The sequence below is a fragment of the Mauremys mutica genome, chromosome 1, assembly GCF_020497125.1.
Source record: "Mauremys mutica isolate MM-2020 ecotype Southern chromosome 1, ASM2049712v1, whole genome shotgun sequence".
NCBI classification, from domain to species: Eukaryota; Metazoa; Chordata; order Testudines; family Geoemydidae; genus Mauremys; species Mauremys mutica.
In genome coordinates, this window is record NC_059072.1 from 238,308,386 (window position 1) to 238,334,613 (window position 26,228).

At 41.4% G+C, this 26,228-nt stretch overlaps 1 protein-coding gene and 1 non-coding gene across 2 annotated transcripts in view; one reads left to right on the forward strand and one right to left on the reverse strand.

Moving 5' to 3' along the window:
• PRKX (protein kinase X-linked) overlaps positions 1–26,228 on the forward strand; it is a 106,010-nt gene that overhangs the window by 38,836 nt on the left and 40,946 nt on the right. Inside the window, exon 2 of the mRNA XM_045002389.1 lies at positions 14,021–14,189. Within this exon, the coding sequence (XP_044858324.1) occupies positions 14,021–14,189 (169 nt within the window). The remainder of the gene's footprint in view (positions 1–14,020; positions 14,190–26,228) is intronic.
• Positions 16,817–16,889, reverse strand: TRNAK-UUU. The gene has a single exon. It is a non-coding gene; the product is annotated as a tRNA-Lys (tRNA).

Genomic DNA, 26,228 nt, shown 5'->3' on the forward strand with positions numbered 1-26,228 from the left:
TCAAAATAACTGAACTAAAAATACCATTGCTACTTTTGGATATTTTTTGTAAATTGAGATAGCTAAATGATGGACTGCCAACCAGCCAGGCACCATCCTGTTTTACTCTGTTTAATTTTCTTTGGTTCTAATGTGTGGCAGGCTGAGTTTGTATTTGTCTGCCTGATCTTAAGATAACACATTTTTTTATTATTAACCTGAGCTTAGTGTCCTTTAAAACACCTTGTTTTTACAGTTACCTGTTAGTTTAAATAAGATAATACAGAGCTTATTTGTTAGGTAAAGCAGCAGTAGCTTGCTAATATTAAAGTATTAATTTAACTTATTTTTACATATTAATTTTACATATTTCTGCAGGATTTTGCAGTTAATTTACATTTAAAGTATAGTTGAGTCCTACCAAAATGTGGTGTTAGTTGTAAAATGGCTGAAGTAAGAATAACAGTTCAGTAAGGTTTTTTCTTTTTGGAGGGTTCTATTTCCATTTTGGCTGAAACCTTTCTTTTAAACTGTACTGTGTATGTATTTATGTACCGAGTCCCTGTTGAGGGGGGTAAGAGGGGAGGGGGAAAGAGTCCTTAATGTACTACTCAAGCCAAGATATGCCTGTTCAATGTTTAAGTGAAATTCTGTAATGCATGTTGTTTTGTAGCACCTGGGTGCTCATAACGCGGTAAAATTGTTACTATGAAAGACATTAAGTGCATGCTCAAATCCTAAGCGCAGCTGAAAATGTTGGTGATTGAAAGGAAATAAGGGCTTCTACATGCAGTTTGATGGAAAATTTCCTCAGCTGGCTGCTGTTACTCTGTCATCTCCATAGAGGAGTTACGAAGAGGTGAAGAAGCTGGAGAGGTGTTTCAAGGACACTGAACTAAAATTGTCAGGGAGAAATAATGTTTTGTTTTTTTAAGGTGCTTTGTTAAAGGAGCACTAGAGGTGACAAAGGTCATGCTTTAGGTCACAAGCCAACTACTAATTACTTTGGGTTATGAAGGAACTTCTCATGGGCTTTTTGTTACCTCACTGTTCATTATGGGAGTCTAATAACCTTCCTTTGAACCAAATGAAAGACCGGATGTTGCACTAGATATACAGTTGGCCTCATTAGTCTGGTAATTCTTATACTCTTTATTCCTAAAAGTTATAATTTAAGAATAATAAGTGGTGGTGTGATTGGGGAAAAAAAAGCTTTATATTTTTCTGGCATGTGAAATCTTGCAGGTGAAGTGGGTAGAGCCTAGACAATTCAAGTTGTCTTGAAGGCTGAAAGGACATCCTTTGCTGAATGAGACAAGAAGGAAGTGAGCAGAAACTGACCTCATTTCCAAAATCTTTGGAAACTGGGGACTGCAAAAAGGTGAAGGCTTGTGGCTAAACTGGAGCTGACCTTCAAGGATCTGTCAGAGGACTGCTAGGAAAGCTGAACTGTAGATGCAAGTACTGTACTACCTGTTGTCACTGTCAGTTGACATGAATGATAGACATCATTCATTATTGGAGACTTGCAGGCTAGACAGATTGCAGAAAATTTAGTGTCTTTAGGTCTCAAACTCAGATTTTGAGCATTAGAGATTTCTTAATTTTCTAAAACCTAAAAGATTTAATTGACAAGAGAAGCAATTATGTGGATTTTTCTGTAATTTTGCCTCTTACTTCCCACAACAGCTTTTAGTCTGGCACGTGGCTCCTGCTCACATAGATGGCTCTGACTTTGTTTGATCGATTGTTACCCTGTCCTTTAAAGCAGGCCACGTCTCAGGAACAAGAGCTTTTAATGACTCAAAGTCTTACCTCCTTATGACACCCTTTTAGATACCTGAAAACTGCTATCATGTCCCCTCTCAGTCTTCTCTTTTCCAAACTAAACAAACCCAATTCTTCCAGTCTTCCTTCATAGGTCATGTTCTCTAGACCTTTAATCATTCTGTTGTTCTTCTCTGGACCCTCTCCAATTTCTCCACATCTTTCTTGAAATGCAGTGCCCAGAACTGGACACAATACTCCAGTTGAGGCCTAACCAGCGCAGAGTAGAGCGGAAGAATGACTTCTCGTGTCTTGCTGACAACACACCTGTTAATGCACCCCAGAATCACGTTTGCTTTTTTTTGCAACAGCATCACACTGTTGACTCATATTTAGCTTGTGGTCCACTATAACCCCTATATCCCTTTCCGCCCTACTCCTTCTTAGACAATCTCTTCCCATTCTGTATGTGTGAAACTGATTGTTCCTTCCTAAGTGGAGCACTTTGCATTTGTCTTTATTAAACTTCATCCTGTTTACCTCAGACCATTTCTCCAATTTGTCCAGATCATTTTGAATTTTGACCCTATCTTCCAAAGCAGTTGCAATCCCTCCCAGTTTGGTATCATCTGCAAACTTGATAAGCGTACTTTCTATGCCAATATCTAAGTCATTGATGAAGATATTGAACAGAGCCCGTCCCAAAACAGACCCCTGCAGAACCCCACTAGTTATACCTTTCCAGCAGGATTGGGAACCATTAATAATTACTCTCCGAGTACGGTTATCCAGCCAGTTATGCACCCACCTTATAGTAGCCCCATCTAAGTTGTATTTGTCTAGTTTATCAATAAGAATATCATGCAAGACTGTATCAAATGCCTTACTAAAGTCTAGGTATACCACATCCACCGCTTCTACCTTATCCACAAGACTCATTATCCTATCAAAGAAAGCTATCAGATTAGTTTGACATGATTTGTTCTTTACCAAATCCATGCTGGCTATTCCCTATTACCTTACCACCTTCCAAGTGTTTGCAGATGATTTCCTTAATTACTTGCTCCATTATCTTCCCTGGCACGGAAGTTAAACTAACTGGTCTGTAGTTTCCTGGGTTGTTTTTATTTCCCTTTTTGTAGATGGGCACTATGTTTGCCCTTTTCCAGTCTTCTGGAATCTCTCCTGTCTCCCATGATTTTCCAAAGATAATAGCTAGAAGCTCAGATACCTCCTCTGTTAGCTCCTTGAGTATTCTAGGATGCATTTCATCAGGCCCTGGTGACTTGCAGGCATCTAACTTTTCTAAGAGATTTTTAATTTGTTCTTTTTTTATTTCCTCTCCTAAACCTACCCCCTTTTTATTAGCATTCCCTAGGTTAGGCATTCCTTCAGACTTCTCGGTGAAGACCGAAACAAAGAAGTCATTGAGCATCTCTGCCATTTCCAAGTTTCCTGTTACTGTTTCTCCCTCCTCACTGAGCAGTGGGCCTACCCTGTCCTTGGTCTTCCTCTTGCTTTTAAGTGATATTAAGTGATAGGCAAAAAGTCACAGTTACAAAAAGAGAGGAAAATATAACCATGCAGTCTAAACTCTCAACCCTATTAGACTGGGCAACATCTAGATTAAGCAGTGTTTTTTCTCACCCCACTGGATATTGCAGTCCATAGTTTACAGATTTCACACTTGAAATTTGGGCCAGGCCCTTCAGTTGGAGTCTTCAGAGTGTCTTTGTTGCTTGCAGCGTAGGTGGGTGAAGAAGAAAGGCCCAGCATGGACCCCTTGTGTTCAGTTTTATACCCTCAGTCCATGTGCTTAGAAAAAACAAGTCCAGGCATGTCTGGGTGCATTGCTGAATCTCTAGGCAAGATTGAGCAATTCCCCTGGTGTAGCCTCATGCAGATGAGTCATTGCATTGTAGTTCCCTTGCTGGACAGTGGTTGTTGATGATGATGGGTTGATTGAAACCCCGCCTGGGTGTTAGCTACTTTCCTTGCTGTTGCCTCTGTGGAGCTAATATCTGGCTGATTCCCCAATTTACAGCATATTTTACTGACCACCATACAACACAATTCTCATAACTTCATATGCATTAATGATATACATATATGGATAGAGAAGTGACTTGCAGCAGATCATGATCTCTCCCCTGACACCTTACAAGGCATGCTTTATAAGTAAGATCACAATTATATAAAAATGCGGAATATGGGGGTTACAGGATGCCCCCCAAAGGTGCAGAATGCATACATTTTCATACAGAACTTAAAATAGAGAATCCTTTTCAAGTATGTATTGATTTGACAGCACTTCACAGTGAGAAGACATTGCCTTTGACCCAAATTGGTTAACCAAATAGTAGAGTGGAATTACAGTAATAGTGCATGTGGCTACTCTGCAAAGCCTAGCACATAGCACAGTGGGGAACACTTTTAAAAACCATAAATAAAACCCGTGTCTCTGACTTGCCTTGAGTAGACTTCTGTGATATGGGAGCCCTCAGGGTCCTGACTTGTGCTTGTCCTCATTTCCCATAGTTAAAAACAGGCAATGTGTGTGTCTGAGTAGAGGGAGCTTGATATCCAGAAGAGTAGTTCCTTCAAGGATTGAGAGGATAGGAAGCCAAAGGGGCTGGACCCAGTCATGGTAGACGGAACAGGTAGGTGGCGGCTGCTTCTCTAAAGCGAAATATCTATCAACTTTCCGGGAAGTTTGTTTTGTTTTTTAACTCTGTGAATTTTTAGGGTTTTTTTTTTGGAGGGTTTTATTAGGCATTTGCTTATTATTAAACTGACCTCTCTTCCCCCTGCTGCCTCAAGAAGGTTTTTCATTGAAATAGATCATCTCTTGGTGTGTTTGAATGTGGTTCTGGAACTGGGTCCTGTCTTGACAAAGTGGGTCTTGAGAGGTATGACTTTATAGACCAGCTTAGAAAAAGTGTATCGTGAGATTTGTGGGGAGAGAAGTTACTGATGGTAACTTGATGAATGGACAGATGGGGCTCTGAGGTGCCATTAGAGAAGTGTAGGGGGTAGGGACTTGCAAGAGACAGGGGGTCTGAATCATACTCATACTATAGTAAAACAGAAGTATCTCCACCAAAGTGTTAGATTAGGGTCAACCTGGTACAGTATGAGTCAGATCAGAAAGCTCAAGGTAAACTAAGATTAGAGTAATACCCTATCTTCATGGCACTGAATAGCTGCAAGAAGTTCAGTCTTGATATAGTGGAGGAGGAGGAGGAGCTATTGAAGTGATTAAGGCTTAAAACAAACCCACAATCCTGAGACATACAGAAAAATCAGAAGTTGCCTTGACAAAGTTTTGTTTCAGTAGTTTGTCTGCATTATATTTTAAACAAAACTTGGGCTGCTGTGAAAAAAATACATATGTAAAACATGTCATTAATAACATTTGTTCTTCCATGAGACTTTTGGCTAAGCCAAGTAAGTTTTAACATAATATAACAGATGGTGAAAAATTTTCCATTGGAACTTTGACTGCAGATGGCTTTTTGACTACATGGAACTCTTTTGAAAAATTTACAACCACAAAAACTAAAATTTTTCTTGTCAGTTTTTTGTAGAGAAAAATATACTTTTCCCCAAACATCTCTGAAAAGTAAATACATTAACACAGAGTATACCATTTAATCAGTAAAACCCAGAACTGCCGGTCTCTATAAACTGAGAATCCATTCTTAAATCTGTTCTGTTGTACCTGGATATTTAAATACACTTGCATTATTTTAATATTTTTTTCCTCAGAATTATTCACCTAATGCTTTTGGTGCATGTACAGAATCTCTGAATATACAATATATAACACACATTCTCTGAAACATGGAACCTCCCAAATCCTTTCTGCTAAAAAATATGGCTCTTTTTTACCCACACTCAATCTCCTGCTCCCAGACTTTAAAGCATGATCTGAATGCCAATGAATACTGGCTCTGATGAACAGAAAGAGGACGCAAAGGCTACTGGTAATGACCCCTGCCTGAAAATACCATATCTTCTGCTTCCTCACTATTAATGTAGGAAACTGTTCACTCAAATGTCTTGGCTGATCAACAGCTGTAATTATAGACTTTTCACACTACAATTATATAAAATTGCACGAAGAAACAAATACTCCCACTTCCTTTACGGTTTTCTCCTAGCAAGACTTTGAGGATGGCAAAATTTGGAAGCCCGATGTGGTAATTCTGGCCTGGGCCAAGGCAGTCTGGTTTGAAGTTTGTACAATTGGGTATGCATAATCCTTTTCTATCCTCAATTTCAATGACACTTCAGCCAAGCTGGTCTAGTATTTCTACACTCCTTCCTGTGGACTCACTTGTACTGTGGATTCTAATATGTTAAGGTTATCTGATCAAGGAAATAGTTGAGATTCCTCAGAGTTCTGCAATCTAACTAAATTTGCAGAAGGCTCCAGGAGTGTGTTCTTCTCATGGAAACAGATGATAATGGATTAATGGTTAGCATTTTCTGTACTTAGTCACATATTTGCCCTTTCAGCTCTGAAGGTCTGGAATTGTCTTGCCCCACTTCCCAAACAGCAGAAGTTTTCTTTACTCCCTGAAGAAACACACTTCACTGCTTACCTGAATCTGTGGGCCTTCATTTACCATACGTTATTTTGATGGGTGTATGTTTTCATTCAAAAGAGGGGGATGTCCCAGAAAAACTGTTAAGTACCATTTTTATGCTATATAAACTCCTTTGTTTGTTCTAAAAATGCAACACTTAGTTGCAGTAACCAAGCAATGTACATGCATAGTCACTGTCCTGCAGAGGCAACATTATTGCCTCATTGTAACATTCCCAAGATTCATGGAGAACAGTACTTGGGACTACTAAAGTTGTCCTGTACAAACTAAATATAGGATTTTAATGATATTGGCTACAGATCTCCAAATACTGTGTAATCTAAGGGAATGCATTTATCATGGACAGGACCAGTGTCCATTATTTTAAAGCAATCCTAACTATGTACTTATCAAAGTAGTACGTAAAACACACGTTGCTAAGGGACAAGTCTATTTAACTGTGACCAGCCTGGGTAGCTGGACACCGAGGTGATAATGGGAAGGGGTAAATAATCCTTCCCATGGAAGCAAGAGACACCCTCCAGTAGCTTCCAAGAAGCTACTGGAGAGCAAGAGCCAGTCAACGTGTTGGCAGTCTGGTCCCAACTCCTGTCTTCTGCTGCAGTGAGAGCCTGTGCAGTTTCTCCCTGATGCATGGGGTATAAGAATACCATGCACAGTCCCCTCTCGATCCCACCCACTACCTCTCTTCTGTGCAGCTCAGCCTGGCTTTTTCAGCTCTTGGGATTCTCGGCACCCATGAAGCTACGGCCAGAATTTCTCTCCAAGTAAATATTACAATGCCAAAATGTAATTACAAGAGAATTATTTACAACCATAATTTTCTCTCTCCTGTTTAGCTTATGCTAAGCAACAACCAAATGACAGTTTCTGACTTTGGAAGAACGAGTTAGGAGTGTGATCAGATTTAACTGTGTAGTCCAGGGGTGGCCAACCTGAGCCAGAATTTACCAGTGTACGTTGCCAGAGAGCCACAGTAATATGTTAACAGCCCCTCATGAGCTCCCCGCTCCCAGCACCTCCCACCCACCATCAGCCCTGCTGATCAGCGCCTCCCCTCCCTCCTCCTCGCACCTCCCAATCAGCTGTTTTGTGGCATGCAGGAGGCTCTGGTAGGGAGGGGGAGGAGCAAGGGCATGGCAGGGGAGGGGGCGGGAAGGGGTGGAATGGGGGCAGGGCCTGTGGGCAAAGCCAGGGGTTGAGCAGTGAGCACCCCTCGGCACATTGGAAAGTTGGCACCTGTAGCTCCAGCCCCAGAGTTGGTGCCTATACAAGGAGCCACATATTAACTTCTGAAGAGCCTCATGTGGCTCCAGAGCCACAGGTTGGCCACCTCTGGTGCAGTCAATACAGGAGTGAAAAGAATTAACAAGGCAAACAGTATGAAAAGTTTGAGCTGCAATAACAAATACTTGTATATCATCCTTGTGTATACACTTTGTCACATCTCCTGAAGAACGCTGTAAGTAGGAAAATATAGAATAGACTCCTCTAAATGCATGTGCACATGCACCAGTTAAACAATAGTCTCTCGATAATGTATGCACAAGAGACTAACAATCATTTTAAAAATTATCAGTAGTGACAGGACTTTCCTTCCCTCCCGCATATTACATTAATCTTTCTTGGTTGAATAGGCCTGAAGGAGACTTTCTTTACAGTACATCTCTGCTCTCTACAGTTGGGGTGGGGATCTTCAGTCCTTGATGGCCTTGAGAGGGTGGCCTGGCAATCAGCAATCAAGCCAGAGTGTTTCATATGTCCATGTTGAGTGCAATTTGCATGAGGACTGTTTTAATAATCAGCATTAATTCTCATGTTTAGTACCATGTTATGGAGAAATTAATGCTTACAAAAAGCCTAGATAATTAGAGGGGAAGACCTTCAGTACCCTATAGTGGAGAGGCCAACATATGAACTAAAATTGAAAGAATAGGACTTGCATGATATAGCTTAAAATCATTGTTCAAGTATTCATTCACTTTGTACATTCACACTGTATTATGTATAGCAATATATTTGCTGAATACTAAATATTTACTGCTTATTACATGAAATTTCACCACGATCATTGCTCTTGACTGCAAAATGATTAAAAGAGAGCAAACTAATTTAAGGAATGTTGGATAATCTAAAATGTGCAACTAAAACTTTAGTTCAAATTCAAAACAGTGAATATTTTTGTTTGGGGTCTCCAGAACAGCATATCCATCACAAGTCCTGGAAGGTTTGTGTGCTTCCATTTGTCATTGGTAATTGCCTTAGGTATTTTCTGAGAGAGAAGCCTTGAACATAATTAGTGAAATTCTAATAGAAGAAAATTAATACCATAAAAAAATGACTTGTGCTTTGCAAAAACAAACATTAGATGTTTCCCTGATTGAGTAGAGAGGAAGGATCATTGATTGGATCATAACTTCTTTCTTATAATAGCTTATGGATTAGTTTACACAAAGATGACCTTGACTAAGATCAGTTGTTGAACAATAAAACTGGTTAGGGAGGTTGTACATTCTTGCCTGTCTGTGGGTGTGTCTTTTTTCCCCCCTGGGGCACTCTAGATTAGATATTTGCCACAGGTCTGGAATAACCTGCCAGTCTCTACAACTGAGGCAACGCTACCTGAGTGAGATTATTACTGAATGAGTCCATGAGACCCTGTCTTGAAACTGATTTGATTTGTTTGGAGAATCCCATCATATGTAAAGTTAAACCTAGCAGGAGTATTGAAAATAATAAAATCCAAAATAAAAGATTCAACAATTTTGTTTAACATGAGATGAAAAATGCCACCGGGTCTTAGAAACAAGTTTCCTTCCCTTCTCTTAGAAAAATTTGTATTCATTTGGTAACTTAAAACACACACAATAGCCTTCACTTGTATTGTGTTAATGCCATTTTTTATTTATTTATACTGAGTTCATATTTGGAAATGTAAATGTCTGTCTCAGATTAATTTCTAATAACTTTTTCTAGTTGTCACTGACCTAATTTAGAAACATAATATGACAACTTCTGGTCAACAGTTCACTGGGCATTTGTAACTTTAGTTTTGGTGTCTCTTTTAGCTCCCAGTGCATCTATTTAAAACGACATGCTGCTACATTTTAAAAAAATAACATTGATTTTAGATTTGTCTAAAGTATCTGTTACACAGATCATTAATATTTCAAATATGTTGGGGATGATGGTGCTTTGATTAGAATCATATTTTACTGCATAAGCCCACCTGAAAACAAGGTTGTTTACACGTATAGTCATGTAATGTGACCTCATTAAGGGATTTAATCACATGATAAATTTCCCAGGGTAACTTTAGTGACATACGCAATATGTTACTAAGCCTTATCTGACCTCTGTTTACAGTGTTGGTGGTTAAATGAAAGCACTGTAACTCAGGCTAGGTGTGACCACAAATTGTTTTGTTAAAATCTTTTGTGTTTGGACACAAAAGCCTTTCATGGGTTTACTCTGCTACAAAATTTGTCTGCATATTTCTGAAATTTGTATCTGAGTACAGCTGAACTCCCATACCGTGCTCCTATAAACTGGGTTAGTGACTTGCACTTCATGTTCTTGAAGATAATTTTAAAAACAAACTGACTACTTTACAGATTGTTGCTTGTTTTAGCAAATGCCTTGTCTCTATTGTTCTCAGTTAGAAACACTTGAAAAAATAGCTAAATGAAACAGGAAAATGTTAAGCATGTAAACACACAGAAAAACTTAATTATTTGTAAAATGACTTGCATATGTAGTGTGGAAGGTAAACTGGAGCTTCTAGCTCCAACAAAAGGCCAAAGGATTCTGCATTTTATTTTATCCTTTGTTGCTGGTAAGCTGCCCAGACAACTCAGTTCTTACCCCATAAAGGCTCCTTGGCATTTGTAGGCAACTGTCTTCAAGTGTGGGCCATTCATGAGAGATCAGTGTAGTGCGAGTTCAGCTCAACTTGCTGATAGCACTGAAATATATAAATGAGCTTCCTTTAGAGGCATGCACAAAACATGCATTTAATTCACACAATTAGCCATTTTCTATCAACTTGTGATAGAATGAGTAAATGATTAGAAAACATTCATTATAATGATAAAGTTCAGTCTATTTAGCTTAACAAAGAGAAGGCTAAGGTGTGTCTATAATAATAATGGGGTCTTCAGTGTAACTGAGATAAGTAAACATGATCAAATGGCTTGAAGTTGATGTTAGACAAATTCAGACTGGAGATAAGGTGCAACTTTTTAATGGTGAGAATAATTAACCATTGGAACAATTTACCAAGGGTCATTGTGGATTCTCCATCACAGACAATTTTTAAATAAAGATATGCTCTAAGAATTATATCAAGGAAGATTTATGGCCTGTGTTACACAGGAGATCAGACTAAATGATCAGTGGTTCCTTCTGGTCTTGTAATTTGTGTCTATTAGCTGTATCTAGGCTTGGTAGAATTTGGTTTTTGTTACTTTTTATAATTTTGATGGATACAATTTTTTATTTTTATTGGCTTAAATTGTACCGGTTGAAAGAAATTATGGTGGGGAGGTCATGCAGACAATGGGGAGTGTTGGACAATTATTTAGTGACAGTGAGATTCAGAAAGTTTGAACAGTTACAAAACTTTGTCAACATCACATGAACATAAGAACGGTCATACTGGGTCATATCAATGGTCCATCTACCCCAGTAGCCTGTGTTCTGGCAGTGACTAGTGAGGCTTCAGAGGACATGAACAGAACACATCAATTTTGAGTGATCCATCGCCTTGGGTTGTTTTTTGCGCTCTTATTTTTTTTGTCCTTAGCTAGTTGCTATTCAGATTCTCTCTTGGCCTGCCTTAGTATACTTTTACATTTGACTTGCCAGACTTTATGCTCCTTTCTATTTTCCTCACTGGGATTTGATTTCTACTTTTAAAAGAATGCCTTTTTGCCTCTAACCACCTCTTTTACTCTGCTGGTTAGCCGTGGTAAGGTATTTTGGTCTTTCTGCTGTTTTTGGTTGGGGGGGGTTACATTTAATTTGAGTCGGTATTATGGTGTTTTTAAAATAGTCTCCATGCAGTTTGCAGACTTTTCACCCCTGTGACTGTTCCTTTTAATATCTGTGTAACTAGCTTCCTCACTTTTGCCTAGTTCCCCTTTTGAAGTTAAGTGGGTTTATTTTTTTATGATGGGTTTATTTATTTTTGTTTTGCCATTTTACCCCCTACAAGGATGTTAAATGTATTACGTTATGATGACTATTACTGAACAGTTCACTTACGTTTACATCTTGTACCAGATCCTTTATTCCGTTAGGACTTAATCAAGAATTGCCTCTGCCCTTGTGGGTTCCAGGACAAGCTGCTCTAAGAAGCAGTCTAGAAACTTTATCTCTGCATCCCTTCTTGAGGTGCCTATAACAAGTCACTATGAGGATAGTTGAAATCCCCATTATTATTGCATTTTCAGCCTTTATAGTCTCTCTAGTCTCCCTGAGCATTTCACAGTCACCACCCTGGTCAGGTGCTTGATAATATATTTCTACTGCTATACTCTTATTGTTCAAGCATGGAATTTCTATCCATAGATTCTATGGTACAATTTGATTCATGTAAGATTTTTCCTTCGACTCTGCCTTCTTTCACACGTAGTGTCGCTCACCCTACCGTCACAACCTACTCTCATTCTTGTATATTTTGTACTCTGGTATTAATGCGTCCCATTGATTATCCTCATTCTACCAAGTTTCCTTGATGCCTGTTATATCAATATCCTCATTTAATACCAGGCACTCTAGTTTACCCTCTTAGTATTTAGACTTGTGGCGGTTGTATTTTGTCAATGTTCAGTTGCTTGCCTTTATGTGTACTATTTAAATGGGACTCTCCTACGTTTGACTGTTTCTCACTAGCTTCTACCTGTAGTTTACGAACGTCTTTCCTAACTTCTTTACTAGTCTATAATGAACTCATCCCTAAGTGATGTCTTCTCCCGAATCGTGTGCTTCCTACTCACCTTTCTGCTTTCCACCAGCCCTTAGATCCTCTGCGACCTTTTTAATTTTACATACAAGCCATCTGTTTCCATTTTGGTTTAGGTGGAGTCCATCCTTCTTGTATAGGTTCCTACTTTCGCAAAAGTAAATAGCCTTAAATCAAATTCAAATAAATTTTCAAGCAGTGTCTTTCTTACTTTCACCATCTCTGCATTTCAGTTATCGATGAAGATATTTAGTCATCAGTTTGTGCATACATGGTATAATGGATGCTTGTCAACAAAAATCAAATCCTTGAATTCTAACTATAGGCTTATCTAAAGGTGTGTCCATGCAAAAGCATGGCCTTTTCAAATTTTGGCACAGTGTATATAAACATTAATAAAAAAATAGTAAATTTGATAGGTAGTATGAACTTTGGTTTGAGGCAGCTTTGGGAAAAATGAATTGTCATTACTAATTTTAGTACACTAGTCCGAAATGTTAACTTTAGTCATTTTGCCCTGTTCTTTATTTCTCCAGTAACTGTAATTTGTCAAAGGGAGATTGGAGTTATGGAGAGAAGTTTGCAAGATTGGCAAGTGACTGAATATTTTTACAAATACCTTTACCTTTTAACTTGATTTCTTTAAAATAATTTGCGATGTTAAGATATTTACTTGTCATTTCACTTAGATCCTCAATTAACTTTAGTCAGTGCTGTAAAATGAGTGAACAGACAATGCAAGCACAAGTATTGTATAGTAATTATAACTTTACCTTCCTCTCATAAGCAAACTAAAGCTCTTCATCTATGTGCATGGTTTTTAAGCTTATAATTTTAAGAATGGGTGTAGTGATACTCTGATGAAAGGTATATTTGAAGTGTGTAATGACAAAAAGATTTGTAGATGTGAATCACTTCATGATGGATTTACTTTTATAATATCAATTTTAATAAGGACATCATGTAAGGTATATACTAAATTTAAAAAAAAAAAGGTAAATGCATGACTGAAGTGCAACCACGTACACGTGTGTGTGTGTGTGGGGGGGTATTTCTACAGGAGTCTTTCCTCCTCACCCCTAATTCATTGCTAACATACACTATCTGCAAAAGAGAGCATGCCACTGAAAAATTGGCTTTTTTTCATGTGGTATGGAGACACAAGACCACAAACAATTTAGTATCAAATTTGTTGAGTTTGACCATGTTTTATGTTTTATCTGCACTATGCAATTCTGCCAATGTTTTGAGATTTCATTTTCTCCTTTCCCCAACCCATTTTGTTTGTGTAAAACATACTTCATTTTATATAGTTTTCTAATGTGCTAAAATGTAATGGTGCTGAAAGGGAGAAACCAAGAAAAATATGGACTGTCTTATTCACCTGTACTTGATGACATTTATCTAAAAACATTTATAGTTTTTGTAGAATCATAGAAGTGTAGGTCTAGAAGGGACCTCAATAGGATTTTGCAACAAAATACTGATAAGAAATTGCTGTGAAGATGTCTGTGTGTGTGTGTGTGTGTATGGGCGGGAGGGAAGTAAAAAATACAGCTGAAAAGTTGGAATTCAGTTACCCTGCTTCAGTGGGCAGGAACTGTTACTTAAACAAACTTATTGCATTTCTGCATTTCTTATATGTACAATTATAGAAAAGGTTGGTTCATTTGACCTTTTGTTCTTTAATTTTCAGGCACAGGTACTTTTGGGCGGGTTCATCTGGTGAAAGAAAAAATGGCCAAACGTTACTTTGCCCTGAAAGTAATGAGCATTCCAGATGTCATTCGGCTAAAACAAGAACAGCATGTACACAATGAGAAGTCAGTCTTGAAAGAGGTCAATCACCCATTTCTGATCAGATTGTAAGTTTTCCTTCTGCCTTCACTTTTTCTTTGGCGTGGTTATTTTTGGGACCAGATATTGAGTAACAACGAACTTTTTAAATTGGCTTAAATAGTGTCCTTTAAGTCAGGAGTTCTCAACCTTTTTCTTTCTGAAGCCCCCCCTCAACATGCTAGAAAAACTCCAGGGTTCAGTGGGGAGGAGGGGGCTCGGGGCTCCTGGTCAGGGGTGGAAACAGTTGGGCATAGGTGGTGTTTGATTTCTATTGGGGAGGAGGGAGGAGCAGCAACGACTGGCGGGGCTGTGGCCAGCTCTGCACAGCAGGGTCCACGGAGGGAGCGCCACCTCTACCCCCAACTCACTTCAGCAGGCCACCCACATTTCTGGGGCTGTGTGCTGGTGGCTACTCCCTGAGGGTTCTGCTGGGCCTGGAACCGCCCAGGCAACTCTGACCGGCTGCATGAGCAGTCAAAAGGGGTTGGGAGCTGAGGAGCAGCCACAATACTGGGTACCAGCAGCAGATGGGGGAATGCCATGGCTGCCCACTACATGGCACCACCAGTCATAGGAACAGCTGCTCCGCACCACCTGGCTCTAACTTCCTGTCTAGGACCTGGCCAGTGGGGTGATGGGCTGGGGGAGAGAAGGTGGTATGTGCGGGGGTGGAGCTGCCCCCAAGACGGCCCCACTCTGGGTAAGAGACTGCAGTTTGGGAGCCCAACACCCTTGGGGCCCCTCAACTCTGCTCATGGGCTCAAGGTTTCTGCCCTGTTGGGGTTTCGAGCTGCACATTTTTACTATATTAATGGAGGGGGTGCGGGGTCTGGGACGGAGTTTGAGTGCACGAAGGGGCTCCAGTCTGGGGTGCCGGAGGGGGTGCGAGGTGCAGGCTGTGGCAGGGAGCTACTTACCACAGGTGGCTCCCAGCCAGTGGCGCAGCAGGGTTCAGGCAGGCTGTCTGCATGCCGTGGCCTTGTGCCGCTCCCGGAGCTGGCTGCGGCCAGCTGCTGCCGGTGCATATCTGCGTGCCCCTTGGAGGGAGGGGGGCAGCGGGTTTCTGAGTGATGCCTGTACCCTCAAGAACCGCCCCCGCGGCTCCTATTGGCTGGTTTTTGGCCAATGGGAGCTGTGAAGATGGTGCTGGGGGAAGGGGCAGTGCGCACAGAGCTACCTCCCCCCACTGCCAGGGGCGCACAGAGCCATGCCAACAGCCTGAGCAACCTGCAGCGCCGTGTGACTTTTAGCAGCCGAGAGATCGCTAGGGGGCAGTCAAAGAGCCTGGTGGGCCGGAGAGAAACGTTAGTTGGGCTGGAACCAGCCCGTGGGCTGTATTTTGCCCACCCCTGCTTTAAGGTATGAAGTTTACAAGCTGTTCCCATTGTATTGCATTGCCCTTATCTGTGAAATTAGATGATTCTACCTTCTGGAGCACGTCCACAGGATCCACGCGGAGCTGTTACAGCGCAACTCTTTAGAGCGCTCTACAATTTATGCCCCTTCAGTTTACATTGCCACAATATGTAGATAAGCCCTAAGTGTTCACACATCCAGTAGTAACTTCCTCAGAACAGGCATGGAATAGAAAAAAATTGCATTATTGCCTTTAATATGCCTTTACTGTGGATAAAGCACATATGGGAGACTAATCTGCCACCTTTCCTAGTATGATTCTCACTGTTATTTTAAATTGATTTATGAACCTCAAGTCCTCCAGGAATAGTGCAAATACATAATGTCTGAATGATGGATTTTTGTTTTAGCTGCAGATTTGTAAAATCACATATATAGCCAGGCTGCTCCCAGTGAGTACACACGTGAATGCAGCCGAAGTCAGCATTAATCTATACTTGTTTGCCATCCATATCTGCCTCTTTCTGAAAGCATAATAGAATTCAGCATTGCTGTACTAATTCTACCCACTTCCAATCAGACTAGACCACTTCTTGGCTTCCTTTGATATATATGATGCGAGCAAAGCAATGAATCCAAATCAGGTGCAGGGGCTGACTGGAATTCCTTGAATCCATAAGCAGAACCAAAATGTAGTTTTCCAGAAGCCAGGTCTGCTAGTGACATATGGGCTCACATATTTACTTTAAAAGCATTAGACATTTGAGGTCAAAAAGCATAATTTAAACATTCAGCCGCTAATTGATCATGGATGATTGCAGCTGAAATAAGTGTCTCTTGCTTTTACACCAATACTGTTTGCTCTAGAGAAATTTTCAAACAGGGAAAAAATGATTCATTAAAGTGTTACAGCTGGCTCATTAGCATGGTGAGATGCCAGGACTTTTTGCGTCAGATGGAAAATAAGTGTGGCAGAGCTGATGCATTTGGTCTCTAAGGGGTGAAATCAAACTTGTGCTACTGTTAGCAGGTGAATTATTCTCCTCTGCTTTTAGAGAGGTTGCGGGAGCTAAAGTTTTAAAGTGAGACTAGAAAAGCTAATGGTGACTAGAGTTTGAGGAGCAGATGAGGATAGGTGACATTTTTTAATAATTAAAAAAGCAATTTGTACATTAAAATGTGTCCCTGTCTCTCTCCCTCCCCCACCCTCCTCTGTATGTCACTTGTCTTAAAATATGGAAGTCAAGGAGAGTCCTTGTGAAATTCTGGGGGATATCACAGGAGAAAAGTGTCCCTCTGCCTGACCAGGGACTTGATCCCTGAACCCTAAGAGTAAAAGTCTGATGCTCTACCAACTGAGCTAGCCAGGCTCATACGCTAAGGGGTGAGGACAGCAATTTTGTATGTTCTTCCTGTTGGAATTCTGCACCATTGCACAATACAGAATTCATGTTCCCTGCAGAATTTTATTTTTCCACACAGAATTTGGTATTCCCTTTTCTCCCCCACTCCCACCCAGGCCTAGCATCATCAGCTGGGACTCCTGCTGGCAGCCCCAGGTGTGATTATGTTGTTGTTTTTGATAAAATATGCTGAATTTTGCAGAATTTTAAAACTGTGTGCAGAATTTTTAATTTTTTGACACAGAATTCCCCCAGCAATAGTCTGTTTGCTAGCACAATAGGGACCTAACCTTGTCTAGCACAATAGGGACCTAATCTTGATTGGTATCTCTGAATGTTCCTGCAATATATAAAGTTAGTAGAAATATCCCATGGTAGTTTGGAGAGAGGATACAGCGACCCTTGTACAAGGAAATGGATGTAAGCAAATGTGTTTAACTATAGGGAGAGAACAGAATTTGGTCTTCTCTTAAAACAAAAGAAAAAGATAAAACTTGCAGCCCTCACTTTCATAATATGGTGGAATCGGATCTGAATATTAGTTATTTACACAAAATACATACTGTACAGTGATGACTGTCTGTATCATCTCTCAGATCTGAAATGTAATGGAACTTGGTGTGGATATACATTTAAATATGCTTCTTGAATAATCGTGCTCAGAGGCAAAATAATTTTTAGTAAATTTTAGGAGGGATCTGTGGGTGTGTCTGTGCACATGCACAATGTTTACTTGATGGATGAATGGAAGAGAATATCACCTCATTGCTACTCTTTCAACACACATCTACTTCTGTTGTTCCTTCTTGTACCTGAACTCAACTTGTAGAAGTGTCTGTCTAAAATTTCAGCTGGATATGTGCTTGATTGCTCAATTAACAATTTGTGCTTCTGAGTCTCCATTTACATGCTCAAATGTGACATTTGTTTAGGAAATGCTTATTTTATACTGTTGCAAGAGCCAGGCGGTGTAATCTTGTATGCTACCTTCAGTGGGCATATTGAGGTAAAAACCAGTCTTACAGAAACAAGGATGTATCCTAAGTGAATTCAACTGTAACTTTTTGTATTTATGGCTTTCAGAAAAATAATTAGGAATAAAATTGAGCCCTATGTTTGATCATCCCATTAATATCAACTAGTTGCTTGGTTGTAAGAATGCAGAATAGGAGTCTTAAGTTGGCCCCGTAAACATAATAAGATCCAAGAGCTAACTTCATATTAAAATAATGCTGCTTGACTTCGCCTCAGATTTTGTAAGCAAATTGAGTTATTGATGCTGCATTCATTTAAAGGAAAAAATAACTTTTAAAGTGAAAATAAACTCCTTTAAGGCTTGCAGTATGTACTGGTTTTTTTTTTTTTTCATTGTCAGTGACATCTTAATTTAAAAACTAATAAGAAGACTCCCAGCCTTATTAGATTATGGATTAGCTGTTGGCACTTATTTTAATGTTTTGCTAAATGATTTAAGAGATGCCTACAAAAAACAATAAACTGGTGTTCACATCCAGGTCTTCCATTTTTGGCCACATTTTGCCTCACGTCACAGTACTTTTTTTTTAAAAAAAGATGAGTTGTCTGTTTTTATGATTTTTCTACTCTTCTACTATATGGCTGTTCGGCTTAATTTCTTAAAATTAGGGCTGTCAAGTGATTAAAAAAATAATCGCGATTAATCATGCGATTAAACAATAATAGAATACCATTTATTTAAATATTGTGGATGTTTTCTACATGTTCAAATATATTGATTTCAATTACAGCACAGAATACGAAGTGTACAGTGCTCACTTTATATTTTTTATTACAAATATTTGCACTGTAAAAGACAAAAATAGTATTTTCCAATTCACCTAATACAAGTACTGTAATGCAGTCTCTTTATCATGAAAGTTTAACTTACAAATGTAGAATTATGTACAAAACCCCCTGTATTCCAAAATAAAACAATATAAAACTTTGGACCCTACAAGTCCGATGAGACCTATTTCTTGTTCAGCCAATTACTCAGACAAACAAGTTTGTTTACATTTGCAGAAGATAATGCTGCCTTCTTGTTTACAATGTCATCTGAAAGTGAGAACAGGCGTTCGCATGGCACTGTTGTAGCCAGAATCACAAGATATTTACGTGCCAGATGTGCTAAAGATTCATATGTCCCTTCATGCTTAACCACCGTTCCGGAGGACATGCGTCCATGCTGATGACAGGTTCTGCTCGATAACGATCCAAAGCAGTGTGGACCGATGCATGTTCATTTTAATCATCTGAGTCATATGCCACGAGCTGAAGGTTAATTTTCTTTTTTGGTGGTTTCGGTTCTGTAGTTTCTGCATCAGAGTGTTGCTCTTTTAAGACTTCTGAAAGCATGGTCCACTCCTCATTCCTCTCAGATTTTGGAAGGCACTTCAGATTCTTAAATCTTGGGTCGAGTGCTGTAGCTATCTTTAGAAATTTCACATTGGTATCTTCTTTGCATTTTGTCAAATTTGCAGTGGAAGCGTTCTTAAAATGAACAACGTGTGCTGGGTCATCATCTGACGCTGCTATGACATGAAATATATGGCAGAAGGTGGGTAAAACAGAGCAGCAGACATACAATACTCCCTCAAGGAGTTCAGTCACAAATTTAATTAATTCATTTTTTTTTTTTTAACAAGCATCATTCTTTTATGGACAGCATTATCTCCCGTAAATGTAAAAAAACCTTTTCTCTGAGCAATTGGCTAAACAAGAAATAGAACTGAGTGGACTTGTAGGCTCCAAAGTTCTATGTTGTTTTGTTTTTGAGTGTAGTTATGTAACCAAAAAAACCTAATTTGTAAGTTGCACTTTCATGATAAAGAAATTGCACTGCAGTACTTGTATGAGGGGGATTTAAAAATACTATCTCTTTTGTTTATCATTTTTAAAGTGCATATATTTGTAATAAAAAATACGAAGTGACTCCTGTACATGATGTGTTCTGTGTTGTAATTGAAATTAATATCTTTGAAATTGTAGAAAAAATCCAAAATATTTAATAAAATTCAATTGGTAGTCTATTGTTTAACAGTGCGATTAATCATGATTTTTTTTGTTTATCACGAGTTAAGTGCGATTAATCGACAGCCCTACTTAAAATGCATTTTTCAACTCAGAGTATGCATGTTCGAGTTATTCAGTGTGTTCCATAGCACAGTTCTTCTGTGACTGGGTGTGGGAACGGTTTATCAGGGATGTTTATTGGCAGAACAATGTTGTTAGGATTTTGCTTTATTTAGGAAAAAGATGTCAGTGGCAGCCCTTCACATCCTTGTTAAAAAAAGACGTTAGCATCATTAACATCAAGCATGGCCCAGAGTTCTGTGCCCTGTTCCCCCAGGCTAACCTGTGCTGGTGCTGAGAATTAGGATCTATACTGGTTTAGTTCTCATTGTCTCAAATTTGCCTTTTGCTAGGCTTTCTCAGGGTACGTCTACACTACGGGACTATTCCGAATTTGCATAAACCGGTTTTGTAAAACAGATTTTATAAAATCGAGTGTGCGCGGCCACACTAAACACATTAAATCGGTGGTGTGCGTCCATGGTCCGAGGCTAGCGTCGATTTCTGGAGCGTTGCACTGTGGGTAGCTATCCCGTAGCTATCCCATAGTTCCCGCAGCCTCCCCCGCCCCTTGGCATTTCCGGGTTGAGATCCCAGTGCCTGATGGGGCAAAAATCATTTTCGCGGGTGGTTCTGGGTACAGCCTCACCCCTCCCTCCCTCCCTGACAGCGGCAGACAACCGTTTCGCGCCTTTTTTGCTTGGTGAACCGTGCAGACGCCATAGCACAGCAAGCATGGACCCTGCTCAGCTCCATACCGCAATCGTGGATGTTTTAAACACCTCGCGCACTCTCGTGCAGTATATGCTGAACCAGGACCTTCGAACCGAGGCGAGTAAGAGGCGGATACGGCAGCGCGGCGATGACAGTGATGAGGACGTGGACACAGAATTATCTCAAACCGCGGGCCCCGGCGCTTTGGAGATCCTGATGGTAATGGGGCAGATTCTATCCATTGAACGCCGATTTTGGGCCCGGGAAACAAGCACTGACTGGTGGGACCGCATTGTGTTGCAGGTGTGGGACGATTCCCAGTGGCTGCGAAACTTTCGCATGCGTAAGGGCACTTTCATGGAACTTTGTGACTTGCTTGCCCCTGCCCTGAAACGCCATAATACCAAGATGAGAGCAGCCCTCACAGTAGAGAAGCGAGTGGCGATAGCCCTGTGGAAGCTTGCAACGCCAGACAGCTACCGGTCAGTCGGGAATCAATTTGGAGTTGGAAAATCTACTGTGGGGGCTGCTGTGATGCAAGTAGCCAAAGCAATCACTAAGCTGCTGCTACGAAAGGTTGTGACTCTGGGAAACGTGCAGGCCATAGTGGATGGCTTTGCTGCAATGGGATTCCCTAACTGTGGGGGGGCGATAGATGGAACCCATATCCCTATCTTGGCACCGCAGCACCAGGGCACCCAGTACGTAAACCGGAAGGGGTACTTTTCAATGGTGCTGCAAGCACTGGTGGATCACAAGGGACGTTTCACAAACATCCACGCGGGATGGCCAGGGAGGGTTCATGACGCTCGCGTATTCAGAAGCACTACTCTGTTTAAACGGCTGCAACAAGGGACTTACTTCCCAGACCAGAAAATAACAGTTGGGGATGTTGAAATGCCTGTCGTTATCCTGGGGGACCCAGCCTACCCCTTGATGCCATGGCTCATGAAGCCATACACAGGCAGCCTGGACAGTGGTCAGGATCTGTTCAATTACAGGCTGAGCAAGTGCAGAATGGTGGTGGAATGTGCATTTGGCCGTTTAAAGGCGCGCTGGCGCACATTACTGACTCGCTCAGACCTCAGCCAAACCAATGTCCCCTATGTTATTGCTGCTTGCTGTATTCTCCACAATCTCTGTGAGAGTAAGGGGGAGACCTTTATGGCGGGGTGGGAGGCTGAGGCAAATCACCTGGCCGCTGATTACGCGCAGCCAGACACCAGGGAGATTAGAAGAGCACACCAGGAAGCGGTGCGCATCAGAGAAGCTTTGAAAACGAGCTTCATCAATGGCCAGGGTACAGTGTGACTGCTGTGTTTGTTGATGAACACCCAACCCCCTTGATTGACTCAGTCCCTGTAAGCAACTCCCCCTCCCCCTTCGAGTACAGCTTACTTATGCAAATAAAGTCACTCATTTAAAAAGCATGAATTCTTTATTGATTCATTATAAAAAGAGGGAGAGAAGTAAGGGTGTGCTTTGGGAGGAGGAAAGGAGGGATGGAGAAGGCCATTAAAAAAATAAAATTCAGAGTAACGACATCCTTCTGGTTGGGCTGTCCACGGGGGTGGAGTGGGCGGGTGCACGGAGCCTCCCCCCACGCGTTCTTACACGTCTGGGTGAGGAGGCTAAGGAACATGGTGAGGGGGGAGGGTGGTTATACAGGGGCTGCAGCGGCACTCTGTGATCCTGCTGCCGTTCCTGAAGCTCCACAAGACGCCGGAGCATGTCAGTTTGATCACGCAGCAGCCCCAGAGTTGCATCCCGCCACCGCTGATCTTCCTGCCGCCACCGCTGATTTTCCTGCCGGTCTTCCTGCCGCCACCTCTCATCTCGGTTGTCCCTCCTGTCCTCACGTTCATCCCTCCTGTCCTCACGTTCACTGGCCTCTTTCCTGTAATTTGAAACCACGTCCTTCCACTCATTCAGATGAGCTCTTTCATTGCGTGTAACTTCCATAATATCCGAGAACATCTCATCTCGCGTCTTCTTTTTCCTCCGCCTTATCTGTGCTAGCCTTTGGGATGGAGGAGGGACGCTTGAAATATTTGCAGCTGCATGAGGGAGATAAATATTTAGAAAGATACATTTTACAGAACAATGGTTATACTCTTTCACAGTGAAAAGCACTATTCACCTTACATAGCACATGTGATTTCCCTACAAGGTCGCATTTTTCATCTTAATAGTGCCTGCTTGCAACTCTTGGGTTACAGATCTCAGACACAGGTCCAGGCATCAGGATTCAGCTTGCATGCGGCCATGGTAAGCCACTGTCTCAGTGATTTACCCCTCCCCCCCCAACGCATGGCTAATACCACGCTAGCTCCCTGCTAATCAACAACCTTCCCCCTCCCCCCCACCCACTGCTTGTCCGGTAGCTTGGGGAAGATCGCCTCGCCGGTGACCAAACAGAAAAGATCATCGGCATTTCACTCCTCCCCTCCCCCCGCTTCGCTACGTGCAGGAAAGTGTTTTTTTTAAGCTGCTGCATTCCACGAACCCAGTAGAAAAATGGCCACCCCCCCTTACTTAAATTCCTGATTTCTAACCAGGTTATCCTGAACGATATCACTTTGCTGAGGATAACAGAACAAGATAAAGAGCGCATGCTTCTTGAATGCCAGCAGTCACCGGGACCATACGCCGCTATGCTTTGCCACGCAATGATACCTGATTACTTGCTACATGCATGGCATGGTAAAGTGTCCTACCATGGTGGGCGGAACAAGGATGCTTTGCCCAGAAACCTTCTGCAAAGGCTTCTGGAGTACCTACAGGAGCGCTTCATCGAGATGTCCCTGGAGGATTTCCTCTCAATCCCCGGACATGTTAACAAACTTTTCTAAGTAACTATACTGTCTGCGAATGCGTCCCAAGTCCTCAGGGCAAATCAATCATTAAAAAAGGCTTGCTTAAAAAACACTGTTTGCTATTTGCAAAGGTACACTCACCAGAGCTCCCTTCCATGGCGTCATTCTCTGGAATAGTTGCTTGTGAGGGCTGGGAGCAGGGTAATTCCGTCAGGGTGATAAAAAGCTCCTGGCTGCTGGGGGTCACGGAGTGCTGTGTGCTCTCTGCGAGGTCTTCCTCCTCTTCTTCATCTTCATCTTCCCCGTCTGACATGGCAGAGATTACAACCCCCACCTCGGAATCCACGGTCAGGGGTGGGGTACTTGTGGCGCAGCCCCCTAAAATTGCATGCAGCTCAGCATAGAAGCGGCATGTTTTTCGACCTGCCCCGGACCTTCCGTTTGCTTCTTTGGTTTTCTGGTAGGCTTGTCTGAGCTCCTTAACTTTCACTCTGCACTGCACGGAGTCCCTGCTGTGGCCTTTATCCGTCATAGACTTAGAAATTCTTTCAAATACTTTTTCATTTCGTCTTTTGGAACGCAGTTCTGTTAGCACTGAATCCTCTCCCCATATAGCGATCAGATCCATTACCTCCCGAGCGGTCCATGCTGGGGCTTTTTCGATTCTCAGGAGACTGCATTGTTAACTGTGCTGATGAGCTGTGCGTGGTCACCTGTGATGATGAGCTCTCCACGCTGGGGAAGCAGGAAATGAATTTCAAAAGTTCGCGGGGCTTTTCCTGTCTACCTGGCCAGTGCATCCGAGTTGAGAATGCTGTCCAGAGCGGTCAGTGGTGCACTGTGGGATAGCTCCCGGAGGCCAATACCGTCGATTGCGGCCACACTAACCCTATTCCGATATGTTAATACCGATATTAGCGCTACTCCTCTCGTCGGGCAGGAGTACAGAAACCGATTTAAAGAGCCATTAAAATCGATATAAGGTGCCTCCTAGTGTGGACGGTTGTGGCGTTAAATCGGTTTTAGGCTCCTAAAACCGATTTAAACGCCTAGTGTAGACCAGGCCTCAGATTCCTGTATCAAGGAATGAAGCCTTAGTTTGCTCAAGACTCCCACAGACTTGGGAAGAACCAGTTGAGCTACTATTCTGCTCTTCCTGGGGCTCCTGCAGCCTGTCTGGGAAGCAGGTAATGGTGCAGCAAAAGCTATTTTTTTAGAGATCAAAAATATTCCAATTTTTGAAGGGAAAATACCCTTTTCACACAATGAAAAGTTGTTTTTTTTGGTTGTTTTTTTTTCCCATAGGGAATAATGAAATGAGGGCTTCTTTGCTGCTTGTCTAGAAGGCATTTGTCAATTTTACTTTCTGCCTGTGAAACTGACAAAAGCTTTTTATCTTGGTAGGGCTGCTGTGGTGATGCACCCTGGTTCTGCTTCTTAGCCCCCCATCCTGTTTTAAGGCTAATGAGGCTGAGTGCCTAAGCTCTTTGCCTCTCTGGCCCCAGAGCTAGGGTGTGGAGACTGAGAGGCAGAGCTTTCTCTGAATTTTTTTTTTTTTTTAATGGGTAGAGATCTCCATTTTCCAGCCAACTCTGCCTTTCTCCTCCTTTCCCTACAGTGCAGTGTTGCTGATGCTGCAGAAGCAGTCAGGGGACAATTCAGTTTAGAAATTGCAGGGTGTGTCTCAGAATACCTGTTCAGTTTACTCCAATACAGACTTTCTTCTTAACGGATTTGCTCTTTAGGCTGACAGGTTGGATACAAGTGTGGTATTCGGTCTGTTCGTTATGGGTGGAAAAAAAATTATCTTCCCTTTCTAGCATATGCTAGATTATGATCTTGCGTTCAGTACAAAACTTTTTGTGAGGCAGCAGTTCTAATTTATACTTGCTATTTTATTAATTCTTTTTGTCTAATGCTATGAGCCCATGTTTGAGGAGTGTGGCCCCATTGTGCTAAGTATGCTTATGTAATGAGTGTGTGTGACACATACACATGTACACATACACTCTCTCTGTCTCTTGGCCTTCACTGTTAGTTGTTGACTTCTACTTAATAGTAGCCAGCATGTTTTGATCAACCTCTTTCTTCCTTCTGACTTAAATGAGCTGGAATGCATTTCCTTAATGTTGCATAGCTTGTTTTTCACTGTCTGGTGCTGGGTGTAGTAGTACTACTGAAAAAACAGTATTTCTCAATTGAAAGAGGAAAGAGAATCTGTAGGATGGAGGTACTTATCAGCTTAATATCTGGGTGCAGATGTTTCTTTATAGTAGTGCTTAGAGGCCCTAGTCAAGACTGAGGATTTTGTTAAAGCTAATCCCTTTGTTTGCATTGATGCAGCAGTTGCACAACAAAATTATGATGCGGATGATGTCAAGATGGTCTAATGGTTAAGTCATAGTACTGGGTGTGAAAAGATGGGAGTTCTGTTTCTGGCTATGCCACAAACTTCTGGCAAGCCACTAAACTTCTCTTCCCAACTTTCCTTAAATTTTAAAATGAGAACTATAATCCTTTACTAGCTCACATTTCTGTTTGTGAAATATCCTTTTGAGAACCTTGAATGGAATACACTACAGAAGTGCAAGATGGAGATATGGAACTTCTATTAAGACATGACTTAAATGACGGGGAAAAAATGATTTAGATCACACTTTATTTTTCATTTGGGCTTCACTATGTT